At 44.9% G+C, this 27,564-nt stretch overlaps 1 protein-coding gene across 3 annotated transcripts in view; it reads right to left on the bottom strand.

The window, feature by feature from the left end:
• Positions 1 to 27,564, bottom strand: part of LOC144767943 (cell adhesion molecule CEACAM8-like) — a 206,875-nt gene that overhangs the window by 141,574 nt on the left and 37,737 nt on the right. For all 3 annotated transcript variants that reach the window (XM_078651288.1, XM_078651290.1, XM_078651289.1), the window contains exon 2: positions 3,874 to 4,227. In XM_078651288.1, the coding sequence (XP_078507414.1) occupies positions 3,874 to 4,227 (354 nt within the window). The remainder of the gene's footprint in view (positions 1 to 3,873; positions 4,228 to 27,564) is intronic.

Below are 27,564 nucleotides of genomic sequence, written 5' to 3' on the forward strand. Positions count from 1 at the left end.
AAAAATTAATTTTATGCATTTGCCAGTAATAAGAAATCATGCGTATAAAGAATGCAAATCTGGCATCAACTTTAAATACTAATAAGAAGGGATACACTCACCCAACACTCAAAAAGAACACGTGGAATCCATAGACCCAAATGCAACATTACATGTAAAGCATTATAACTTATGTATCATTAATAGAATGACAACTGAATTCCATGTGACGTACGTCTACGCACAGGAAATTTACATGAATAAAGAGAATAATAATCATAGAGCTCTAGAGTAATTATCAGAAAACAGTACTGAATTTAAAGAATGACGTCAGAAAATATATTTTTAAACCGGTAACCGTAGACAAATAATGTCCACTCATAAAAACATGCATAAATTTGAAATACTAAAATTATCATTTGTATCACTTTAAACCGGTAACCGTAGACAAAATGTCCACTAATAAAGCATGTATAAATCTAAAATACTTAAATACCATTTGTATCATTTAAACCGGTAACCGTAGACAAATAATGTCCACTAATAAAGCATGCATAAATTTGAAATACTAAAATTATCATTTGTATCACTTTAAACCGGTAACCGTAGACAAAATGTCCACTAATAAAGCATGTATAAATCTAAAATACTTAAATACCATTTGTATCATTTAAACCGGTAACCGTAGACAAATAATGTCCACTAATAAAGCATGCATAAATTTGAAATACTTAAATAAACTCCATCAATCATTACTGCATTGTGCTTCGTCAAATAAAAATTGCACTAAGAAAATGTCATAAAATTTAGCTAGCATAAAATAATAACTGGTACCATTTATCCCTAGAACACATAGTACTCCTATGGATAATAATCAGCGCTGTATTATAAATGAAATTGTAGTCAGATAATAAACAACATTTATAATAATACCTGTTGCATACTAAAATCAAATTACAATACAATTGTAAAGGCATACATGTAATGTACATCATCAACAATTATAAGCAACAATAAAACAATTAACTAAAATTAGAAAAGTTGTCACCACTGTCAAATGTAGGAGAATAAAGAACTAAAATAAATAAAGTTGTCACCGTTGTCATTGTAATTAAAAGCCAGAAACAGCAGGCTAACAACAAACCATGACTTGCAGCAGGAATAACATGCTGTTACTTTAAATACTGAAATGAATAGTGTGCAAAGTACCCGAAAGCTGGAAGACATGCTTGGCGTTGTAGTTCCGGTACAGTTGAAACACGAAGTGTAAAAATATGAAAACAGTACCTGCACTGAAATCGTAAGAGACGTCTCTTGAACTTTTAACCGCTTCAGCGCGGCGCAGATTCCTGCGCTGTGCTGAACGTTCCATTGGGCTTATGGAACCATGACGGAACGGTTCCGTCATGAGCACAGCTCAACCGACGCACATGACGGAACCGTTCCGTCATGAGCATGGAAGGGGTTAAAGCAGTACGCAATTTGAAAATAAACCAGTAGATGGCGAAATTAGCTTGAAAAATCTATGGATAGTGAAGTGTAATCCAAAGAACTGCATCGGAAGAAAAATGAATGTACCTTCATGTAAGTTGACCAGAAGAACTCACAAGCTAGGTGGTCCATGAAAGCTGTCCAAAGTACCATTAAGTATCTCGGTGCTTTATATTTCATAAGGGCGAAGTATCCAATATTCGTGATGCAGTAACACCAAATGACCGGAATGTATACCAAGTACAAAATAGAGGCACGTACAGTGACGCTGCGTCAGATGGCTTTCGGCGTCACCGTGCAGAAATTGTTGACAAGCAGCCGCTTTGTATTAAGACTGAGATTCGAAGCGCGAGGAAGCGCTGACTGCACTTGAGCCGCATTTGAATGGCAAGATGACGGTTGAAGTGCCGTGTAAGAAAGGCAAGTTGAAAGCCAAAATAACACAAATAAAAATTGCCATAAGTTCGTGAAAATGTTATTTCCCATATGTTCACGGAAAAATACCACGATAAATGTTTTGCCGAAAATGTTGATAACGATGGAAAGTGTTACTTGTGACATCGCATATTTCAAATTGCAGGCTTTGCAGGCTTATAAATCAGCAAGCTAATAAATCATGTGCTGTCTTCACTCGACACAGGAGTTTGGGTTAACATTGCAGGCTTGTAATTCAATAGGCAGCAGGCTTTCAAAACAGCAAGTTTATTTATCAAACACAGCAGGCTTTTAAATCGATAGGCTTCTTAATCAGGTGAAGCAGAAATGGATTTTAAATCGGAAGGCTTGTAAATCTTGTGCAGCTGATGATAATTTAAAACAAACAACAGCCAATTTAGAGTATGTAAATAAACTCACCAAGCTCCTGTAGAAAATTGGCATGCCCGAGTTGAGGCTGACGGTGTCTTAGTCACTGGTGGGGCTGGGGCTGCCAACAGATTTTGCTGAGTAGATAGAAGCTTGGGTTCTTTGAAGAAGAAAAAAAGACTTTTAAAATATATAATTTGCTGTAGAAATGAGTCCTTTGAAATGGAATCCACGCAGGTTTTGTAATCCAAATCGTCGCCAATGTTACAATGATGGATAGTCCAGAGGTGGTAGGTTTCAAGTAGGTATTTATTGTAATACAGAGTTACAGAGGTATGATGTTAAAGCCAGTATAGAAAGTAGGCCAGTAAGTATCTCTGTAAATATGCCCCACCAGGAGCTGTCCTCCTGGCAGCTCAGCCTTCAGTCACCTACTGAATCTGTACACCCATCCAACATTCTATGACATGTACAACATTCCACACAGAGAGCAGGGGAAGAAAAAGAATATAGAAATAACCATACAACACTCCCCACCTCTATGTCCACATCAGCACTCGCGCGCCTTCCGCCATTACCCGCCGTCCGTTATATAACATGGCAGGCTGAGATCATCCCCAGGGCTCCTCTACCTATGTGCGTGCGGCCCACAGCAATGATTTCAGTGAGCCGGCGCTCACCCGCTGCGCCAGTTCCGACAGTCCGCCCAGGCACTCCGCACCTACTGCTCTCCCTCCTGCGGCCTCCGATCGCAAAGCACCAGCGCCAGACAGCACGTACACGGGCAGCGAGGCCAACACGACCCTCAGACCTCAGCTGCAATTACACCCAGCGGGTCCGCCTCACCGTCCATGCCGCTCCGCAGCACCGATATGCACCACAGGCTCTTCGCCCAATATCAGCCCCGGCTAGAGCTCAGCAACACAGCCTCCTCTGCCGCCTCAGTTCTCATGGAGCCCGGGCCACCATATCATGAAGGCAGCGCGAGCTAGCACCGGCAGGCACCTGGAGCGCTTATCTTCCACCGATCTTCGCCGCCAGGACATCAACAAGCAGCTCACAGGTAGGGAAGTCACAGCCGCAGCAAATTTTCAATGGATGTCACGTAGAGAGGCAGAATATTTGCAGGATTATGGCCCGACCAGCAGAGCTGCACTAATGTGCGGCCATCTTGCTTCGGGCATTCTAGCGCCCTGCCTTCACGCCACTTTGTTAATGTGGTAGCACTCCCCTACATTAACGCATTCAGTGCACCTTCTGCAATTAGGTCCTTCTCTCTACAGAACGTGCAAGTAGGAGACATTTGTGCGAGTTGTATTAGTTTTGAAACATAACATAAATTAATATTGACCCAATTGACAGACTGCAGTTTGAAGCTTTTAGAAAAAGTATTGAAAACCTGTAATAGTAAAAGTTTCTATCAATTCTAAAGGCTACTCAAGATACTCTGAACATGTGACATTGTAATTGTTACACCTGACAGTGGGTCTTAAGAAAAAGTACATGTACGTACAGGAAATGTGGATGCCGTCTAGGTTTCCCTGAACCCAGCCCAGAAGAAGTACACAGTCTGCTGTAAGACAGATCTCTGCTACTTACCGTAGACCGTCAACAGCGAGGGGGGATCTGTTATCTGTACCCCATTCGTCAGTACTATAATCACCACGTAGTTACCGGTGTCACTTGTTCGCAGGTCTGTGATCCGTAAGGAACCATCCTTTAGTACCGACTCCCGGCCAGTGTGCTTGGGACCAGGGGTCTGTTTTCCAGTTGAGCCGAGGTACACGATAATCTGTTGCATGTTATTAGGTTCTGTCCCTTTGTACCAGTTAACTGAGAATATATCTTTAGGTTCCGTGGTAATGAGAGTGGCCGTCTCTCCCGCAATGGCAGTGACCTTTTGCACCTTGGGCTCCTTCCCCACCGTCTGCTGCATCCAGATACCAAGCCAGGCTGGAAGGGAAGGAGAGAAAGCAGATCTTTGATCCACAAATCACTAGTCACACATAGTTTTTCCTTCTTCAAGCTGTACCACCAAACGCAGGGATAACCCTACACTAACCATAGTATCCCACTTTCAGTCCTGAAAGGTCAGTCCAGGAGCACAAGAGACATCAGTGCAGCCCAAGGTACCACAGCTCTACAAAGTCTACAAGGTAACTAAGGAACTTCTACTCACAACCTCCCAGAAAGGATAGCTGTGCTCCTGGCACAGTCCCATGCCCAGACAGAAGCAGAGAAGAAAGAAATACGAAGGAAAACACACAGTAGGGACAAGGTTCTGAAATTAAGGTGTGAGATTTAAGGTGCAAGCAAAATGCAACAACAATACTAACTTGCTTTTCTTGACTAAATATACATACATTAATCGATCATACAATAGTACAGCGATCTGTTAGAACATATGTAAAGGGATGCGGTGTTTGGATGCGGAATCTGAGTATACTGAGCATCAACTAAAGCATTGCACAGTGCAATCACAGCATAGGGAAAACAAGTGAATAAAGTTGTGCAGCAACGAGCAATGCCCTTTGTGTACTGCCAGCAAAATAGCATTTACACTTTACTTAAAACTTAGGAAACCAAGTTATGCAAAAAATACGTTCTCAGAGGCCCCCCGATATCCTTAGGATGGGAGGAGTAGGGAAGCAACAATAGTGTAGCTCGTTCCAGTACACCAGTGCCGAGCGCCATGACTATCGGCTGACTAGAAGGCACATTTTGGCAAATCCCAGTGGGTTCTAGTTTATTCTAAATAAAGTAGCTCTTACCCACCGCCATAAGTTGTTAATTTGATAGACATGACCAAACCAGGATAAAAAAAGTCCCCTCTGTATTTCCACATCTAGAACCGAAGACAATCCTCTCAGACACCTATTCTTTAGGCTGAGCACACCTGTGGAGGAATGTAAAGGGTATAATGTATGTTCTATTATTAGGGGACACAGAGCTTGTGTGCTTCAGTCTACTTCAGTTCAATGTCCATTGGTCCCTGGATGTGCACTTGTCACTGCAGCCTCAAGTTTCTAAGCAGGGAAAGTGACTTCTTTTTGAAGCTGGAGCATCATGTCATTGCATGGTCTGGAATAGCATTAGCGCCACATGGTCTTTTTACATAGCTATATGAGGTGGATGTGCTGAGCCTGAGAGAACATACAACCCAAAATCAGGTGCTGCAAACACCCCGCTCCTACGGTAGTGTAATATCTTCCCACTTACTCCTGCGATTCCTACCCATCTAGGCTGGTTTTATCATTAAAGATCTGGGAGAAATAAACAAATGCTTAAGTAACGGTAGTGCAATATTCAGTGGCATAGGCATTTTCAGTAACCCACTCCTGCTTGGATGGGAGAGTGGAAAAGAAGAACATCTTGCCACCTGGGGCTCTAGTCTGGATGTGAGTACGCCATTATTTTATTGTAATATGGGATCTATATTCCGAGCAACATAAACCATTTAATATGTCACTAAATCTACACACCATTTCAGTGGGTAAGCGGGTGTGCACTCAACGGTTACAGACATGATAGAGAAATCTACCTATTAACTCCAATGGCTAGAAGCATGAAAGATCACTAAAGTTGATATTCTGTGAGTCTTCAAACCAAACTACCATATCATCCTCTGACAGCAATGTAATTAGCTTGAAGTGCGTGTAGTTTAATGCACAGTGTGAGTGGTGCTATCGAAGGTGACATGCTAGGGACTCCACCGCTATGGCAAATAGAAGGTGGCAATGGACACTATTGTCTGGTGCCACACATTATATTCGAACAGACCATGTTATAACACATGCATTTAGAACACATGCCATTACAACGCGGTCAGTACAACAACAACGTTGTTACTACGGATAGCATTACAAAGCAAGTCATTACAACGACTTGCTGTAGGAGGGCGCTGGATGCTGGAATAGTGTTAATTACTATGCCAACTCCAGTCCGTGCAACAGTAAGGAAGGTGTTAGATTTAAAATCCAACACTTCTGCCCCCTACTGCAAGTCGTTGTAACGGCTTGCATTGTAATGGCATGCGATGTAACAACGCAGTCTTTATAATTTCTGTGTTGTAATGGCATGCGCGATTTCACATGTGGGGTAAATGACATTTCCCATTATATTCATTGGGTTGAACACTATTTCGCTAATGCACACACACACACACACACACCCACACACCCTGTAGAGTTAGCATATAACATGATCCAATCAATGAATAATTGTGCATAAACTTCCTTTTGAATATTGTATGTAAGAATTCCCATTCTAAGAAGTCAAACACTTTTATCACATCTGGTAGGACAGCTGCACCAGTAATATAAGCACCTAATAAATGTACAAGAGTGAATAGCATGATTCACAGTGCTAAGTCATTGCCCAGTATAAGAAGAGGAATTTTAAGTGGCAAAGATGCAGCGGACGCACTTTTTGTATGTGTCCTCAAATATTGTCAGCATCTGTGTAGCCAGAATTGCATCATATTCATTATGGAACTCCCCTGGTAGGCCATCAAGCCCCTGCGCTTTGCTACCTGGTAGACATTTAAACACTGACATTTTCTCAGTCTGGAAAATTGGCTGCACCAAGAATTCTCTGTGGTCATCATCTAATCAGGATAGAGCAATTTCATCTAGGTACACTGCCCACTGAATGTTACTGTTGTGTAATTGAACTGCTAATTACCCAACATATTACACCACTCCTTACATCTTCTATGACATCTTTAATAATATCACAGCAACATTTGCAGTGAAATTATCGATAAGAATACCGTGGGGGTGCAAGTTATTGTTACTTGAGATAAATATAACTGCTCAATTTCTATGGCTTTGTCGTGTAAATGTTCAACCTAAATATAACTTCCCTGTAACCTTTGTTGTTTAAGAGAATTTCTAAGGTTTATTAACATTTATTTTCTAACTATAACGTCACTGTAACATTTGTTTTTTTCAGTGAATATAATACCAGCTAACGGTCTCCAGTTTGGTGCTCCCGGACGAATCTTCATGAAATCTTCAAAACTAGTTTACCAGTCACTTCAGCTGCTGTCTGGAAAATTTAAGGGTGATTCCTCAAGCAGGTCAAGAAAAAGGGGGGGTCTCAAAATGCATTTCACCCACACAATTTCCCATATGGATTTTAGACATGACTACAGCCCAAATGTCTCGGAATGGATAACATCAAATTTGGCGGAAAGCTAGATCTTGGTACAGAAAGAGTGATGTTTGTGATTTTGTGTAAATCCATTGTTTTTTCAGGATATTCGAGAAAAAAAACTAATTTGCATATCTAGAGGCATGGAGCCTTTGTGAATCCAACAGATCTCATTCTGCGATCTGATTGGCCATAAGCAGTTCAACCAGGAAGTGTTGGCAGGTGTTTTGGGACTTGGACTCAGCCGAGTCCCAAACAAAAAGGTAAAACAAACAAAAAGGGGCAGGGTAGGAATACCCTGACCCCCTAACCCTGGTGGTGGCGTCTCCCAGGGACTCCGTGAGGGACAAAAAGGCTGTTATTTTTTACATTTTGCAGCAATTTCGCAGTGGATCAGCAAATTTTCAGAATATTGGGAAAAAAGCGCAGTCTCCCTTCCTTGTTTCTGTTTCTAGTTGAGAGCCCGAGTGGGCCAGGTTCCGGGGGGTAAATTAAAAAGTATTTGGGGAAGGCGGCACACACAGTCCACCTCCACATGGCTATTGATCCCTACGATATTCTGCTTTCCTTTGACATAGAAGAATAGGAACTGGTAATACTGAGAGTTTGTAAGGGTTTTCTTTAAGGTCAAGGGAGAGGACATCGATAATAATACTGCTTGACCTTCACTCGCTCTCCTGGCCTTAGATGGTAAAGGAATTCATTAAACTGCTGAATTTTTATGGCGTTGTGGGTGTGAAACTGAACCTAACGTCCCTGTAACCTGTTTTTTACAGAGAATATATATATATATATATATATATATATATATATATATATATATATATATATATATATATTACCTACTGGCGGTCGCCAGTAGGTATATATAGTTAGAATTTTCAAAAATCCCATAGAGAAAAAATCCTATGTCTAATAACTTTGGCGTTTGTGGACGGAATTGGCTGAAATTTTCAGGAAAATGGAACATTTTGTTTCTGAGCAGCCCCTGAAAATTTGGGGGGGGTTCGTCAAGGGGGGGCCGAGAAAAAAGGGGGGTCCCAAAACGCGTTTTTCCCATGTTAATTTCCATAGGGCGGTTGGACTCACTTTTAGCTCGAACGGCTGAATGGATTTGCACGAAACTTGGCAAAATTGTAGGGACTGGTAGCCCGATGTGCCTTTGCTAGGTCTCAATATATGTGCTCCAGTGGATTTTGAGAAATTAACGTTCAAAAAAAGATATATATCTGTGACAGCGCTCCGGGCAGCGCTCCGCTTCGCGTACTTTTCGCGTTACGGAGCTTTGCGAAGCGAAGCTGATTGGTTCTCCGGCGTCTGTAAACATTCCAAACAGTCCGTAGCGGCCGCCATCTTGTCCCTCGGTAGGATCGAGAGACAAGTGGAGGCCAAAGCGAAGGGGCAAATGACCATAAGGGGGCATAGTAGATCCTCCCTGACCCCCTAGGTTTGATGTGGAGGTTTTAAAAGGGCCCCGCGGGGCAAAAAAAAAAAAAAAAAAAAAAAAAAATCGAACGGGTGAATGGCTTTGCATGAAACTTGGCAAAATTGTAGGGACCGGTAGCCCGATGTGCCTTTGCTGGGTCTCAATATATGTGCTGCAGTGGATTTTGAGAAATTAACGTTCAAAAAAAGATATATATCTGTGACAGCGTCCCGGGTAGCGCTCCGTTTCGCGTACTTTTCGCGTTACGGAGCTTTGCGAAGCGAAGCTGATTGGCTCTCCGGTGTCTGTAAACATTCCAAACAGTACGGAGCGGCCGCCATCTTGGCTCTCGGTAGGATCGAGAGACAAGAGGAGGCCAAAGCGAAGGGGCAAATGACCATAAGGGGGCATAGTAGATCCTCCCTGACCCCATAGGTTTGATGTGGAGGCTTTAACCCCTTCCACGCTCATGACGAGCTGGGCTCGTCATGAGGTAGCCTCCTCGCACGCTCATGACGAGCCCAGCTCGTCATGAATAAAGGGAATATACAAATCTCAGCACAGGAGGGGAAAATGCATAGCATCGATCTGGTTAAAAGGGCTCCGCGGGGCAAAAAAAAAAGAAAAAAAAAAGGTTTTTTTGGTGGGGTGCGCCCGGTTAGCGTAACGGGAAGCGGACTGGGGAGCGTACTACAAGGAAACAAGAATGATTGACTTTTAACTTATTGTATGTTTATAGACTTTTTTTGACTTTTTTTTCTGCTGAGTGACGTCTCGGCCTATCTCCACGGGATGCAGTCCCTACCATCTCGGCGTTTAAGCCCAGGGGGACTGGTAGTGTGGGAGAGATAACGTCTGTTAACGTTCGATTCGAAGGAAATCAGGAAGTGTTGAAAAACATTGTCTGCGCCATCTTGCCTTTTTTCAAATGCCACACTTTTGTCGTGCACGGCAGCCATTTTAGATGCCTTGACCAGACCCACTCTCTGCACGCTGTCGATCCTTAGCATGGCTCCCCACCCTCGCAAGCATCTCCCCCAGGCACTGGTCACCCCCGCTCTCTGTCTTATGCATGGGCAATAAACCTCCCCCCATCTGCGCTGCTCTTCCCTGAGAATCACACTCTGTGCCCGCCCGACACCTCCCTTTCGCCCTATTCACTACCGCACCCTCTGACACTCCTCTTCCTCTGTGTCCGATTGTCCAGGCCGGTACCAGGCTATCAGGTAGCCCTGCAGATGTACTTTATGGCCCCAGCTGTAAAGAATCACCCCTCTTCAAAGGAGTTACAGTAGATCAAGGCACCCACCCGATGAGATCCGTCACACCACACGTGTTCCTACTATCTGAAAACCATCCTGTATTGTGATTGGGGAGGGGACCGAGCCTGAAGCGGAAGATTCCAGGGATGCCTTTTTGTACATCAAAGTTTTTACAATTATGTGTCACATTAAAAATATATAGCACTCCAACAAAGTAGTAGGATTATAAAACTTTAATAACTTATAAATATAAACAACGCAACAAAAACAGTAAAAACATTTAAACATTTTTAGGAAAAAAGAAGGAACAATGGTCAGTAGCGGTCGGTTGTGCGAATAGTCCCAAGGCAGCACAACGTCCTGAGTTCTGGACGGCACCCAGGTGATGTTGCCTGGGTGCCGCACTGGTTTTGGGTATCCTACAATGCTGCTCCGAATAACGGCGTGGGGCGTCCCGGGGGGTGGCTCGTCAGTAGCGGTCTGTTGTGCGAATAGTCCCAAGGCAGCAGAACGCGCTGAGATGTGGATGGCACCCAGGTGATGTCAAGTAAGTTGCCGCACTGGTTTTGGTATCCCACAATGCTGCTCCGAATAACGGCGTGGGGCGCCCCGGGGGGGGGGGTGAGGCGGTGTGAACGGGCCTCCCCAGGTGGAGGCTCGTCTGCTGTAGTGGGGCGCCCCTTTACCGTTTCAGTTGCCATTCCGCCCGCTTTTGGTACACTGTGTCAAAACCCGCCATTCAGCTGAGTTGCACCCACTCTTGCGGTGCAGCGATAGGCGGCTGCCACAGGACTCTCAAAATGGCGGCAGGCTCTTTCCTTTTTGGGCCTGGTCCACTGAAATGGCCCTGGGACACCTTGGAAATCGGACGCTTGTCTGCTAGGTCTTGGACCCCATTCTCGAAAGCGTCCCCTCAGCCTTGAGGATTCTACAAAAGTCTTGGGGGCCCCCGACTCCTGCAGGCTTCCGGTGGGGAGCGGCTGCCATGATTGCTCGCGGAATGACCACGACGGAGCCACGAGATGGTGGTGCTCTCATGCTGACGCCAGCTTCAGTCTGAAACATCCAGAAACAAGGTGGGGCTTTCATCGTTTGGGAAAAAAAAAAAGTTTTCATCAAATGAAAAGTGTTATTTTTAGGTCATATGATCAAGCCTTCCATCATTAGGAAACCAAAAGTAAAATAAACCAATGAAAAGTTTTATAAACAAGTCACATGACCTGTTATGCGGCATAGGGTATAAAAAGCGTAGAAAATCCGTTGGCACGTGAGGCGGCGTCAGTAGCGGACCGATGTGCGAATAGGCCGAAGGCAGCACAACGCGCCAAGATCCGGATGGCACCGAGGTGGTGTCTAGCAAGTTGCCGCACTGGTGTGGCCATCCTACAATGCTGAAAGTCGGCGTGGGGCGCCCCGTTGGCCTGTGAGTTCGCGTCAGTAGCGGACCGATGTGCGAAAAGGCCGAAGGCAGCACAACGCGCCAAGATCCGGATGGCACCGAGGTGGTGTCTAGCAAGTTGCCGCACTGGTGTGGCCATCCTACAATGTTGAAAGTCAGCGTGGGGCGCCCCGTTGGCCTGTGAGTTCGCGTCAGTAGCGGACCGATGTGCGAATAGGCCGAAGGCAGCACAACGCGCCAAGATCCGGATGGCACCGAGGTGGTGTCTAGCAAGTTGCCGCACTGGTGTGGCCATCCTACAATGCTGAAAGTCGGCGTGGGGCGCCCCGTTGGCCTGTGAGATGGCGTCAGTAGCGGACCGATGTGCGAATAGGCCGAAGGCAGCACAACGCGCCAAGATCCGGAAGGCACCGAGGTGGTGTCTAGCAAGTTGCCGCACTGGTGTGGCCATCCTACAATGCTGAAAGTCGGCGTGGGGCGCCCCGTTGGCCTGTGAGATGGCGTCAGTAGCGGACCGATGTGCGAATAGGGCCAAAGGCAGCGCAACGCGCCAAGATCCGGATGGCAACGAGGTGGTGTCTAGCAAGTTGCCGCACTGGTGTGGCCATCCTACAATGCTGCGCCGAAAGTCGGCGTGGGGCGCTCCGTTGGCCTGTGAGTTCGCGTCAGTCAGTGGGGGTTGTTTGAGGATCTGACTGCATTGGAAAGCAATGTGATGCTGTGCGTCGCCCCCAAGATGAAGGTTCCTCGGCTGCAGTGGGGCGCCCCTTGGTGTTTCACTCGCTATGCAGCTGAGTTGCGTGCGCACTTGCGGCGAATAGGCCGAAGGCAGCACAACAATATTTTCTGAATAGAAGACACCACAAGGCACTGAGATTCGGTTGGCACCGAGGTGGTGTCTAGCAAGTTGCCGCCCTGGTGTGGCCATCCTACAATCCTGCTCCGAATAACGGCGTGGGGTGCCCGAAGGGGGGGGGGGAGGCGGCGTGAACGGGCCTTTCTAGGTGGAGGCTCGTCTGCTGTAGTGGGGCGCCCCTTTACCGTTTCAGTTGCCATTCAGCTGAGTTTCGGCCGCTCTTGATGCTACAGCGACAGGCGGCTGCAACAGGACTCTCAAAATGGCGGCCTGTTCTTTGGATTTGGGCCTGGTCCACTAAAATGGCCCTGGGACACCTTAGAACTCTGACGCTCAAATTTTTTTTCCTTTCCTCTACATGCAAAAAAGGTAAATGCCCGGTACGTTACCTGCCTCATCTGCCACGATGTACTCTCCAGAGGAACCGAAAAAATATATAGTTATGGTAACTATACCATGCATCGTCATATGGAGAGGTGGCACCGATTAATTATAGTGCTGCACAAAAGAGAGATTTGGAGGAGAACCCCCGACCTGCCAGTACATTCACCAAAGAAGTGGCACTGACAGCATCAGAGGCAAGGGAAACGGTCCCAAATATTTAGAAGAACTTTGGAAAGATTAAAATGACATGTTTAGATTGTGGCAAATTAATTTCATGTGGACAGATGAGTGTTACTCTAATAAATACAGCATATGAACATCATCATAGTCGATGGTTGGTAGAGACATTTTGACTATATCCTGGACCTGCCCGTCCTTGCCCAAAATGCCGCCGGAATAAATGGGACTCGTAACTCCTTGTTGTGTACTGGTTGCTGAACCTTGAAATCACGAGATACGTATGCAGTTTTGAAGCACATGGCGGGCGGGGACGAGAATTGATTGAATATTTCCACATCCCTATTGATATTAAGTTCTGATGTGTTATTGATTACTGTACTATTGAAAGTTCGAATTAACGTCACCCATGGTACTTGCCCGCAAATGTATATCTAGATAATTTTATTGTAACTGGCTCTGTCGTATTTTAATTATAAAATGTACGTCCACCGATTCCGCAACTGTTAGACACCTTAGTTCTTGCAACCTAATGGCCCGCCCGTTACGTTCCTCTACAGTGTAAAAGTCTACTCATCATATATGATTACAGTTTGCTCCGTGGCCGGCCCACGTGGTTATAGGCCTGTATTTGTATACTGACATTTTCACAATAAAGGTTTTTAAAAGAAAACATGGTAGTAGTATTTACATTGGTAAAGTTTTTAATAATAGTCACTGTTTTAGAATCAGTAAAAGGCAAGTGAAATAAAGCAGTCCAATTACATGAAGGGTAAAAGGTATAATACGCAGGAACGCAGTAAAGATAAATGGTCAAGGGCTGTTGTGTTTCTACTTCTGCAACATAAAGTGATCGATAAGAATCTGATATTCAGGCGTATCGGCGACTAAGACAGCAGGCCGAGCCTCTTTTGCTCAACGGCTCCGTCATGGGACGAAGAAACGCCCTTTTTCTCGAAAAAGGAATATATTTTACTTGCAGGACAGTTGTAAATTTTCCGGGAAAGTACATTAGCCTGGAACATTATAACATATGTTTAAGAAAAAATAATGTTCGAAAGTAATAAAAAGCGTAATTTTTAGGTCATATGACCAAGCCTTTCATCATTAGAATAAGAAAAGTAAAATGAACCAATGAAAAGTTTTATTAACAAGTCACATGACCTGTTATGCTTACGTTACGCGCTGCGCGCCGCGCCCCAGATCGCTTCCGGGAAGCTGCGCTTCGCGCACCGGAGCACTTCCGGATGCGCTAACGCGGCGCGTCATATGACGCATTACGCGACAACGCAGGTCCAGAATATAGTCAAAATGTCTCCACCAACCAGCGGTCGGAACACAACCCCTTTCAGCAGGCTAAATAGTTCTGTTAAATGACAACAGAAGGGACGGGCAACAAGAACCATCAGTCAAAGAGGGGAGGGCAAGTTCTTCTCTACCGGGTCACGTTGGGGCGCTACCGGAACTGATCGAATTGGTAGTCTACAGTGTTTCTGGATGTTTCAGACTGAAGCTGGCGTTAGCATGAGAGCACCACCATTTCGTAGCTCCGTCGTGGCCATTCCACGAGCAATCATGCTAGCCGCTCCCCACCAGAAGCCTGCGGGAGTCGGGGGCCCCCAAGACTTTTGTAGAATCTTCAAGGCTGAGGGGACGCTTTCGAGAATGGAGCCCAAGCTCTAGCAGACAAGCGTCCGAGTTCCAAGGTGTTGCAGGCCCATTTTAGTGGACCACGCCCAAATCTGAAGAGCCGGCCGCCATTTTGAGAGTCCTGTGGCAGCCGCCTATCGCTGCACCGCAAGAGCGGGAGCAACTCAAGTACATGGTGAGCGAGACGCTGTAGTCAAAAGAGCAGGCGGTAAACAGCTGAATAGCGGAAGAGGCACAGTGTAGCAAAAGCGGGCGGAATGGCAACTGAAACGGTAAAGGGGCGCCCCACTACAGCGTGTCTTTAGGTGAAACGGATTGTGGGACAAGATCAAGAATGGAAGAGTCACCAAAAGGCAAAAAGTTCCGCTTGACCCCGGGAGCCGGCCACCTATGTCGGGGGCGATCTCAGGCCACACCAGGGCAACACAACTTGCGGAGGGGGCCGGAGCCAAGCGCCCCCTCCGAGTCCGCGCCATGACACCGTCCCTCGGGGGCCTCCGTCAAGCGGTTCAGGGTGGCACCGCATCACATTGTTTTCAAATGCAGTCACGTCCTCAAACAGCCCCCACTTACATTGAGAATAGTGAAGCTGTAGCAAGTGCAAATAGGCTTCAGACAGTGTTACAAGCACTCCTCAAAACTTTGAATTATCAGAGTGCATGAGTTTCATGCTCGATCGATTGAGCTAGCCGGATCGGGCAACAAAAAGTATAAAATAGTTATGTAAATAGTTATTTAATAAAATGTTTTACCCTGTTACTTTGCTGGTGTGTTGTATATATTTGTAATATTTGCATAGAGTTTATCGTTATTTTGGGCGGGGTGGGTGGCGGAGCCGAGCTGTCTTGCAGCCATCATGGTGTGGAGCTCAGTTCATCTCACTAGTTTCGTATTTCTCATGAGGGGTTGTTCCTAATGTTTCTATTTTAGCGAGGTCAAAAAGAGATCCCATTAGTGGCCTACTGATTTTGCTCGATTCCTTTTGTTTTTTTACACGATTTTTCACTATCTGCAAAGACTAAACAGAGTATTGCGACTGTGCTTGTTTGTAAATAGAGAATGAACCAAAGAGAACCAATTCTAAAACAGTAAATGCTTGGATAACAATCAATCAAATGGAGAGAGAAGCAGGCACGACGGATTACAACGGGGGCAAAGGCCTGCGTTAACTACCCTTCACTATCTGCAAAGAGAGAGTACTCCTAATAGAAATGAGGGGGAGGGGGGGGGCAGCATTCAAAGCAGATCAGTGTGCATAAACACGAAAATGTTTTTACTTACCACGTACTTGACATTCGACAGCTTATGATATTTGCTATTAAAAAACCATTGAAATTCACTGAAAAAACCATAGGTTAGAGACCATATATAGTTAGGAATTAGCATTTAAAAAACCTTGAAAATTCACTGAAAAAACCATAGGTTATAGACCATATATAGTTAGGGATTAGCATTTAAAAAACCTTATTTTACTCACACAAAACCATTGAAATTCCATATATAGTTAGTTGCACTAACTATATATCGCGCACCCGCAATCCACTGCTGATGATGTCACATATTACATCATTCATGACATGGTCAGTGACATCACTGATGACATCACTGATGACATCTCAAATGACATCACTGATGACATCACTGATGACATCTCAAATGACATCACTGATAACATCTCAAATGACATCACTGATGACATCTCAAATTACATCACTGATGACATCTCATTTGACATCAATGACCACATCACTGATGATATCATTCATGTGACAATACAATGCATCTCCTCACACTTTAATATAACCTCTGTTACACCCAGTGTTAAATACAGAGTATAATTTTTGAAACCATTGACACACCAATACTAGTTACTACATACGCACTCAGTGATTCCTATGTTTACACACACATTCACTCATTTACCCATACAATCATTCATACATACAATCACTCATCTTTACAACACTATCATATGCACTCATACACCTATACAGACTCTCACACTCTGTCACTCATCCATGGAGTTACTCACACACCTAGTCAGTCCTGTAAAGAATCAATCACACTTCCATTTTCTAATCTATACAGTTAAACATAGAGCACCTTACATTTTGAAACATATACTAACACATACTTACTCTCTTATACAATCATTGATACAAGTACACATTGATCTGCACAGAGTCACACACCTCCCAGCCAGCCACACACACACTCAGTCTCCCATACAAATACTTGGGCAATCAATCAATAACCCATATAGTTACTCATATAGCTACTGATCAACACATGCAGCAGTTTACAGAACAACAGACATAATGATGCACAAATTAAGACAGTTTAGTCACTAACCCATGCACTCAGTGAGACACATTTAATCACTCACTCATACAGTCAGTCACGCACCTACTAAATCCTTCATCCAGACACTTCTACATCTACTCATTCTTCAATATGTAAAACATATTTAAACTTTACAGAAACACAGTCACTGGATGATGTCATCAGTGATGTCATTTGAAATGTCATCAGTGATGTCACTGACCATGTCATGAATGATGTAATATGTGACATCATCAGCAGTGGATTGCGGGTGCGCGATATATAGTTAGTGCAACTAACTATATATGGAATTTCAATGGTTTTGTGTGAGTAAAATAAGGTTTTTTAAATGCTAATCCCTAACTATATATGGTCTATAACCTATGGTTTTTTCAGTGAATATATATATATATATATATATATATATATATATATATATATATATATATATACATACACACACACACACACACACAAATATACACATACGCAAATATACACATCAACCACTGGCGGTTTGCCAGTGGGTAGGTATAGTTAGGCCTGTGTTCCCTTAGAAATATTTTTTTTTCTTCACTAATAACTTTTGTGCCATTTGATGGATCGTCACAAAACTTTCCCCCAAAAGATTTTCAGCCACCTCTGCTTCTTCCTGAAAAGTTCAGGCTGATCAGTGAGGAAGGGGCTGGGAAAACAAGCATTGGCAAAGCCATTAGGTCTCGCCTTTGAGATTATTGGCTCTGCCACTGCCTTTTGTTCATGCTGTACAGCATGGGCATTGCATATTGAGGCTTGTTTGTCCCGCCTTATTATGCCATGTCATCATTTGTATCATTCAGTGGCTATTGGCCCCTTTACTTCGAGCTATACACTGTACGGAAGTGTTATTTAGAGCAAATGTGAGTCCTATTGCATTGCAATTGTTTTTTTTCTGTAGGAACCAAGGCAATTAGTCATGTTACACGTGTGGATCAGTGTTACTGTGCAAACAAAAATGAAGTGCTCGAGCGTTCACTGAGCCTGCACAGGTAGGAAGTGTCTCGATAGGCTTTCACAGATGTTCCGGTCTTCCCAAACCCTGGGGGTGGGGGGGGCTCGAAATTCTGGTCCCTTCAAAAACTCCCGCCTGCACGGGTATTGGGGTCTAACTCTCCAGCTTCCGGGCCTCAGAATAGTCCTAGAACGCACAAATACAGCTCATAAAAAAGGTGCTTAAGTCTTACAAGCGTTTTTCAACCGAAGCACTGCTCCAAATCTCACCTCCTGAGCTGTTGATGGACCCCCCCCCACGAAAAGTCACCATGCCCTTGAAAGTTTGAGGTGCAAGGCCGATACACACCTTACTTTCAAGTAGCAAACGGATGAGGGAGGGGGCACGAGCAGCAAGCTGCGTGAATAGAGATATACACCTGAGAAGCCTGTTGATATGGTGAGTGCGGGCCCTGGGCATCTGTCAACACTGCACGTGCCAAGCGACATCCCTGATACAAAATGAACAAGCCAACGCACCGACATACGGAAAATTACACCTCACCATGGCTGGCGCAGATCCAAAAGCAACACGCACTTTATGGTTTACACAGAACATTAGTTGTTCAAATAACTAGTCAGCTCTTTCACCTGTTAATGTGTCGCTGCATTGATTATAGTGTTATTTCATTATTTGCACTGGTTTGTTTTCGCTGATATTATATTTATTTATTCTAGCGTTAATACAATGCCAATTTTAGATGTTAGCTCCTAGAAGCTTATTTTTCTGGCACGGTTGCTCGGCTTGTGCCTATTCTCCCGACCTTAGTCCTCAGAAGCTAAGGCCATAAAATAAATTTAAAGTTATAATCCACATGGACAGGCAATACAAGCTTGAGGGTAAATTAGCCAGTCTTCCTTGTCCAGCCTCTGGTGCTGTGATTAACTTGCTTTTTGTTTGATTTTGGACAATGTATCTCATGTGGGATGTATGACATTACATCGCATGCCTTTACAACGCGGTTTTTACAACGCATGCCTTTACAACGCATAGTGCTTTGGGGCGCTGGATAGTGAATTGTTTAATTTACTATTCCAACTCCAGTCCCCGTGGATAGTAGGGAAGGTGTTGGATAGTACATTAAACCTATTCCCTATCCTAGAGCGCCCCCCCGCGCAGTGTCGTAAAGGCACTGCGTGGTAAAAGTTGCGTTGTAAAGGATGTTTACCCTCATGTGTGAATGTGTACTCCTTTTAACTTTTCGCAGGTCCGACACACTCTTCTACTCCTCCTTTTGTCTCTACGCTATGCAACTCCTTTTAACCTCGCTGCTGAATACATATGGGGATTTCTGCTTCACAAATTGTTAGCCGTGCATTTTGTTTGGATAACTTTGTAAACACTACATAACGTTTATTGCTCACTATTCTGTTGACCATGAAAGTCTGGATAACATATGAAACCTCAAATACACAGTTATTTAAAATACATTATTTTCATTTTATATCTGACGAATCATAAGACTATTTTTTTTATTATTCATAATGGAAAGCGTTACCGCAAAAAGGATCTTAACATTTGCCTGTGAAGAACACTCTAAGACTGTAAAGAAAACTGAACTGTTTGTAGTTTGCCCATTATAGTACGTGCAGACTATATTTTAACTTTTAATGGGTAAATCCATATTTCTTATAATCGAAAGTAGACTCCACAAAACAATGTATTTAATTTAAAATGTTGACTCCAATCTACTTGTGTATGGAGAATGGACAGGGGCTTTACAGAAACTCTCCTCAGCCACCTGGCTGCAACTCACTCAGAGATCCTATGTTGCCAATAATTGCTTCCCCTCATGGGCACAGGATGGCTGAACTGTGCCCTCTTGGGGCACGTGGTGACTAAACTACGCCCTCTTATTAATTAATTACCTTATCAATTTAACCAATCCTTCAATATTTACCATTTTTCCGACTGTTAGTTCTCAATTGGAGACACACTGTTTCTCTTCCCCGCATCCCGGTGGAACCGCTACTGGCCTTCAGCTGCAGACAATTTGCTGCATGGCTAAATACTTCCAAGGCCCCAAAGGCGAGACTGATTGCATTGCAAATGCTTGTTTCTTATTCTCATTTCTTTTGCGCAGCTGGAGGAAGGGAGAGTTATTACACTGAGTCTGTGCTGGCTCCTCAGTCCTGGCTACTGGGGCGCGAGACCACTCCAAGTTATCTGTTGGGAGTTGGGGTGCCATCTTTTATCATCATCCCTGACAGGTGGCTTCCTGTGGTTGTGCATGGAGCCAGCTGTCCATTTCCTACAATCCAACGCTTTAAAGCAGACGGATACACTAGATATTCACGATGACCACTGTTCCCTGCTTGAAGATCCTCTCACTTAATGTGAAGGGTCTTAATTCCCCTACAAACACCGTCAGATTTGGAGCTACCTGTTGCAACAGGATCCGGACATTATCTTTTTACAGGAGACAACCCTTCTAAGGGAAGATACCCACCACATGACCCATCCTAAATTCCCACTCCAATGCTGAGCATCCATGCCTACAAAAACGGCTGGGGTGGCAATACTCTGTAGGGCAGGAATCACTCAAGGTGCCGCGCGATCGGTAAAAAGTAGAGAGGGTAGATACATAAAACTTGTAGTACACTTGGGGCAGAAACACTTACTCTTTTTAACATCTATGCACCTAACCAAGCTCAAGACATCTTCATCTGGGACCTTTTAAAAGAGCAGATTTCGCAAATTGAACACCAGCTTTTCTTAGGGGGAAACCTAAACTTAGCATGGGATGCAGCGCTAGATCGGAGTTCCAATACGTTCCAGGGGACTGTGGCCATGTCTGCCTCCTTTAAAAGAGCACTCAGTGATCTGGAGCTTATAGATGCCTGCTGCTCCCATTTCCCCGATACACTACTCATACTATTCGCATGTGCACTACTCTTACTCTTGCATAGACTATCTATTCATCTCTCATTCACTATTGGAGATGTACTTTCGGCAGCCATGCCTGATATTTCAATCTTCGACCACGCACACCTAGAGCTGCTGTAGCAAAACCATACGCATTCTTCACAATGTATACCCGCTGGTGCCTCCGCCTACATATTCTGCGCAATCCAGTACATGTAACCGAAATCAGAGAAGTGATCACAACATATTTTGCATCTAATGACCTCCCAGAAACTCCATTCCCAGTCGTATGGGCCGCTTTTAAACTTGCCATCAGGGGTCTAATAACATCCATAGCGATAGCTGGCAATCGGGAAGCCCGTCTGGTTGAGGACAAGTTGACTAAGGACATAAAAATACTGGAGAAGCAAGATCAAGAGATGCCCTCAGATGTTAAAAACAACACTTGGATATGCTCCTGGGCCAGCCAAGGGCAAACAGAACGAACAAAGCAGAGCAAGCATTATTGGCACTACAGCAGAAGTACTATGATGGGAGGGATAAAGTGGGAACAATCCTAGAGCGCAGATTACGGAGGAGGGCAGCGAAGGCCCACATTGCGAAAATTAAAACGACTGATGACACCAGGGCCACAACTGAAAAAGCTAAACCAGCAGCTTTCCAGACCTATTACGCTACCCTTTATGCGCAGGAGAATCCCCACACGCACCAGATACAGGCAGCGCTGGTTGACTGCAAACAGACTTCAATAGGTGGGCAACATGCACTGCTTCTCGAGGAGCCACTCACACTAGAAGAACTTACACGAGCATTGAAAGACCTGCCACTAGGCAAAACCTCGGGCCCAGATGGCCTACTGGTTTATATTTACTGCACCTTCCTACCACAAATACAAGACCGCTCGCTGCGCCTCTTCAATTCATTCACTGGTACCACTGGTCTGTCAGCCTCCATGGCTATTGCAGAAATAGCACTCCTTCCCAAAAAAAGGCAAAGACCCCACATTATACTCATCATATTGTCCAATTGCACTTCTCAACACAGGTTTAAAGATATACCCCGAAATCCTAGCTAAACGTCTGGAGCCACATATGCCGGGGCTCATAGAGCCAGATCAAGGTGGCTTCATCCGGCACCGCCAGGGAGCCAACAATGTGCGACAGATAGCACACCTGGCAGAAAAGGCACACCACTGAGACATTCCTGCCTGTCTGCTGTAACTTGAAGTGGAAAGGGCATTTGATCGAGTAGACTGGGAATTCTTAAGGGCCTTATTACAGAAAATAGGGCTGGTGCCTAAGATGACCTCTAGGATAATGGCATCATACACCTCCCTCAAACCCAGGTTAGGGTAAATGGTCAACTCACGAGCCCCATAAACATACATAGAGGCAATAGAGATGGTTGCCCACTGTCGCCCTTGCTTTTTGCGCTCGTAGTTGAGCCACTCGCCATAACAATATGGCAGACAAATTACATCAGTGGCATCACTCTTGGAGGAGTGGAGCGCAAAATAGTTCTATTTGCGGATGACCTCTTACTCACCTTATCGAAACCGAACACCTCACTGGCAGCCCTTCACACACTATTACAAACATCTGAAGTAGCATAGGGCCTTAAAATTAACCCTACTAAATCTTGGGCCCTAAACCATACAATTCCCGCAACAGAGATCCCAGCAATCCAATCCCTGGTCCCATATCAATGGTCTAAACACTCAATCAGATATCTCAAGCTCAACTTAACCTCTATGGTACGCACATGGGCGCAGGCAAATTGGCAGGAATATAAAAAAGCAACCATGGAAGATTTGAGAACATGGAAGTCCCTGCCAATATTGTGGTTGGGGCGTCTTAACGCAGTTAAGATGTCGGTGTTGCCGATAATACTACACATATTCCAAGCACTACCCACATCAATACCACAAGGCCAAATTACGCACTTACAACATGAACTAAATACCTTTATATGGGGAGGGAAAAGACCACGCTTCTCCAATAAATCACTCATGCTACCACGTGATAGGGGAGGGTTGGCATGTCCCAACCTATTGGAGTACTATTGGGCATCACACTTACGCTATATCTTAGAATGGGTAGTGCGAGAAAGCAAGAAAACCTGGTTCCACATGGGCAGAGCAGTGGCATGTAGACCCTTGTGGGACCTTGCATGGCTTCCAAGAGGGGCCTGACAGCGTTGCGCATATATAGCCAAACCCACCAAAACAGTATTGGAAATTTGGGATAAAATTGCTACATCCAAAGGCTTCACCTCTTTTCCACCTCATAATACTCCTATAGTACATAGCCCGAACGTCCCACCACCAATGCAGCCCCACTCTTTCCTAGCATGGGCAGAAGGTGAATGCCGGACAATCCAGGATCTCTTTGTAGGTGGCTCCTTCAAGACTTTTGAGCAGTTTAAACGGGAATTTCACCTCCCAGAGAAAGCACGATTGCAATATCTTCAACTCAGACACTGGCTGCAGACACCATCCACTATCCAGGGGGCAACTCGACCGTTTACCCCATTTGAGGCACTAGTCTGCTCATATGACAGATCTAGAGGATTGATATCCCGCACATACCAAGTATTCCAACACTCATCCCAGATCACACCCAATGCATATCAGTTGCATTGGCAATCAACTAGCACAGATGAACTCCACCCTAAACAATGGGAACAACTTTGGCAGGACATACTGAGGATCTTTAAAAGCATGCCCTAGAGGGGGACCACATAAAAAGTCATTACACAGTGGTATTACACTCCCCAAATGCTCCCCAAAATGTTTTCTAACACCTCGCCCATTTGCTGGCGATGCAAGAGCGCAGGTGGAGATTTCCTCCATATTTGGTGACATTGTCCGTTGTTGGCCCCCCTTTTGGAAAGAGATCCTTAGCCATATTAAAAAGGTAACATGCTACCCTAAACCTGAGACTCCAACAGTAACTATTCTGGGTCCTAAATGCATAATATCACATATGCTCAGAGCAGCCAAACAGATCTTAGCGGTGAACTGGAAAAGGGCAGACACTCCCCTGGTTGCCCTATGGTTCACCCATCTGTGGCATACCACGTTGATGGAACTTCTCCCAGCACGATAACCCTCCGTAAGAATACATTTACAAACACATGGCAGCAACTGGTAGATTATTTCTCCAAATTAGAATACGCATGCTTCCAGTCACCAAAACTCCGGACCTTGCACCTCTTTGAGGATATCCTCCTACGCGGAGGAACTTTTGGGTTAGAGCAGAAGACACACATAGCTGACTTGGTACATTGCGCCCAACACGTCCACCAAGGTGGTCTCCCATCCCTTTTCCCTTCTTCTCCCCTGCTCTCGGGGCTTTCTTTCCACTTAGACAATGTATTGTTTTTATATTCAATAGATCAGCCTAGTCACATGGTTAAAAGATTCAGACCACACACAGTGTACCTACTAATTATCTACAGTGAGAAATGTGGACATAGAGCAAATGCTAATATTGGATATTAATGCTGTGACCGACTGAACTTTCGATTTTCTTTTTTTTCTTTTTATATTACAATTTTCAATAAAAAAGATTTGAAAGTAAAGAAGCTTCAAGGACTTGAACAATCAGCTTCACATACAACTGGTTTCAGAGAAGAGTCTAAGCCTCTGGAATAACTGCAGCATAATGTTAAGATGTAACTTGAATGTTGAGGAAGAGTTAGAGAATGGGGCGATGGGAAATGTGGTAGACTTCATCACATATCCCATTAAAACTGAATTTGAGTATCTATTAAGTCAGATTTGACCATGTACAGGAGCTTAAGCAAATAGATAGAGGAAGTGCTAGGTTTCTCTTGCTTAAAACTTTGTGTGTCAAGAACAGTTTACTCTATTTCTGGCCTATAAATCACAAGGAGTAAGACTGGATGCTTCTATGGTCAATATACATCATACAGTATTCAGATAAGGTGCCTTATGTTCCATTGTTGTGTGTTAAGACACTTTCATGGTTGTATCTTTGTGAGTTTGATGAGAGCAAAGTAAATGCAGAAAACTCGTGTTGTTGAGCACAATCGACTGAGAGATCTGTATACTCTTCATCTGGATTTATACCTTATGATGCAAAAAATGTGGATTGTATAGGAAGCATCAATTTGACAAAAGTTATGCAGAAAATCAGAGTACAAAATTTGGAAAAAAGCAGCAGGCAGAGAAAAAGCTAAAAGTAGAAGATGAAATGTTAGTTTCTCAATTTTCAAACAAATCTGGTGTTAAATGTTATTGTAATGTGGTTGTCAATGTTCAGTTCCAGTTACCTTCAGTCACTCAAAACATTGAAGAAAACAAAGAGGAATAATTATGCAGGACACTCTCAACTTCAATGAGTGTGTCATACCACAACAGGTATACGTAGCATAGTAGATTTGTGTACTGGAGTGACACAATTCACTTTTAAATTCACAAGAAGATGTCCAGGAATTTCATATAGCTTACCTTTGCTAACAATATATCTGTAAGAAACATATATTAGTTATAGATTCCTTACCTTAGAATTACCCCCAGACGTCAGACTGAATCTGGAGAATGTTTTCTTTTTTTAGCAGTACCCCTGTGTGTCTGTAGGTGGCGTCGGTCGACTCCAAGTCCGTCGTCATGGTCGCCAGGATGACGTTGTGGTATCTACTTAGACGCTGCCCAGCACGCTGACATTAGTTCTTTGTACACAACTTTCCACTCCAGAAGCGCAGAGCCATGCAAGACACTGAAAACAGGTGCACAAACCTAGGGCCTTGAATGTGAGTCCCTTACCCTAGAAGTCAGTTCACAGAACGGGGAGGGTGGGTGGGACGGGAAGGAATCTAAAACTAATATATGTCTCTTACAGATATATCGTTACCGAAGGTAAGTAACTTGTTCATTTGAAAGAGACAATTAGTTATAGATTCCTTACCCTAGAATAGATACCAAGTTCACACCAGAAAGTCCTGGAGGACTAAACGGCCAAAGAAGCCGTCCCTCCTGACTTGACTATCCAGGCAGTAATGCTTGGTGAACGTGTGCAGTGATGCCCACATGGCTGCCTGGCAGGTGTCACTGAGGGGGTACTACACATCCAAAAGCGTTAGTGGCTGCCATTGCTCTGGTGGAATGGGCGCGCAGGCCTACCAGAGGTTCCTTTTTTGCCAAGGAATATGCAAAGAACAACCCAGCAGAAGATGGTTCGTTTTTGCCCGACCCAACATTTCTTTGCACTCGCATAGCCCATGAAGAGTTGATCGTCCACCCGGAATTATCGTGTGTGAGCAAGCTAAAACGATAACACCTGTTTTGGATCCAGATGGTGGAGTCTCTCCTTCTCTTTGGACGGATGCTGGGGTGGAAAGAAGGTGGGCAGAGTGATGGTCTGACCTATGTGGAAAGGTGTAACTACTTTGGGAAGGAATGAAGGCCTTGTGGGGAGCATAACCTTGTCTGGATGGACCAAAAAGGAAAGCAGGCTTAGATGAAAGAGCTTGGAGATCAGTCACCCTGCGAGCAGAGGTGACGGCAACCAGAAAAACTGTTTTAAGAGTTAAAAGCCTGAGAGGACAGTTATGTAGCAGGTTGAAAGGAGCGCACATAAGGTAGGTTGAGACCAGATTCAAGTCCCAGTGGGGCATCACGAAAGGAACAGGAGGAAAGAGGTGAGTGATGCCTTTAAGAAAATGATTTATAATAGGGGATTTGAAAAGGGAAGGCTGATCAGGCAGCTGAAGAAAGGCCCAAATGGCCGAAATATAACCTTTAAGAGTGCCCAGAGCAGAGCCCTGCTGGGCCAAAGAAAGAAGTAAGAGGAGAACCTCAGAAAAGGGGATCTACAGACTCGTAGCCGTGTGTGAGGAGAGCATCTTTATTGACGCTTGGCGTTTCTGAGGAGGAGAACCCTTCTAGCTGATTCTTCAGAGGTCTCCTGTTATCTTTGGGGATTTTGTGACTTTGTGAACGGACTCACCAGCGGGCGCGGGACTGCGAGTCCCAGCAGGCGGAGCGCCGTAGCCATCAGGCGCACCTGCGACTCTTCCCGCCCCTCCCCCATCAGCACCTGAAAACGGCTCACGGCCCCCGCTCCGCGGGTGCCGCTCGTAGCCGTGTGTGAGGAGAGCATCTTTATTGACACTTGGCGTTTCTGAGGAGGAGAACCCTTCTAGCTGATTCTTCAGAGGTCTCCTGTTATCTTTGGGGATTTTGTGACTTTGTGAACGGACTCACCAGCGGGCGCGGGACTGCGAGTCCCAGCAGGCGGAGCGCCGTAGCCATCAGGCGCACCTGCGACTCTTCCCGCCCCTCCCCCATCGGCACCTGAAAACGGCTCGCGGCCCCCGCTCCGCGGGAGCCGCTCGTAGTCGTGTGTGAGGAGAGCATCTTTATTGACACTTGGCGTTTCTGAGGAGGAGAACCCTTCTAGCTGATACTTCAGAGGTCTCCTGTTATCTTTGGGGATTTTGTGACTTTGTGAACGGACTCACCAGCGGGCGCGGGCCTGCGAGTCCCAGCAGGCGGAGCGCCGTAGCCATCAGGCGCACCTGCGACTCTTCCCGCCCCTCCCCCATCGGCACCTGAAAACGGCTCGCGGCCCGCTCGTAGCCGTGTGTGAGGAGAGCATCTTTATTGATACTTGGCGTTTGAGGAGGAGAACCCTTCTAGCTGATTCTTCAGAGGTCTGTTATCTTTGGGGATTTTGTGACTTTGTGAACGGACTCACCAGCGGGCGCGGGACTGCGAGTCCCAACAGGCGGAGCGCCGTA

Source organism: Lissotriton helveticus, chromosome 7 (genome assembly GCF_964261635.1).
Source record: "Lissotriton helveticus chromosome 7, aLisHel1.1, whole genome shotgun sequence".
Lineage (NCBI taxonomy): Eukaryota > Metazoa > Chordata > Amphibia > Caudata > Salamandridae > Lissotriton > Lissotriton helveticus.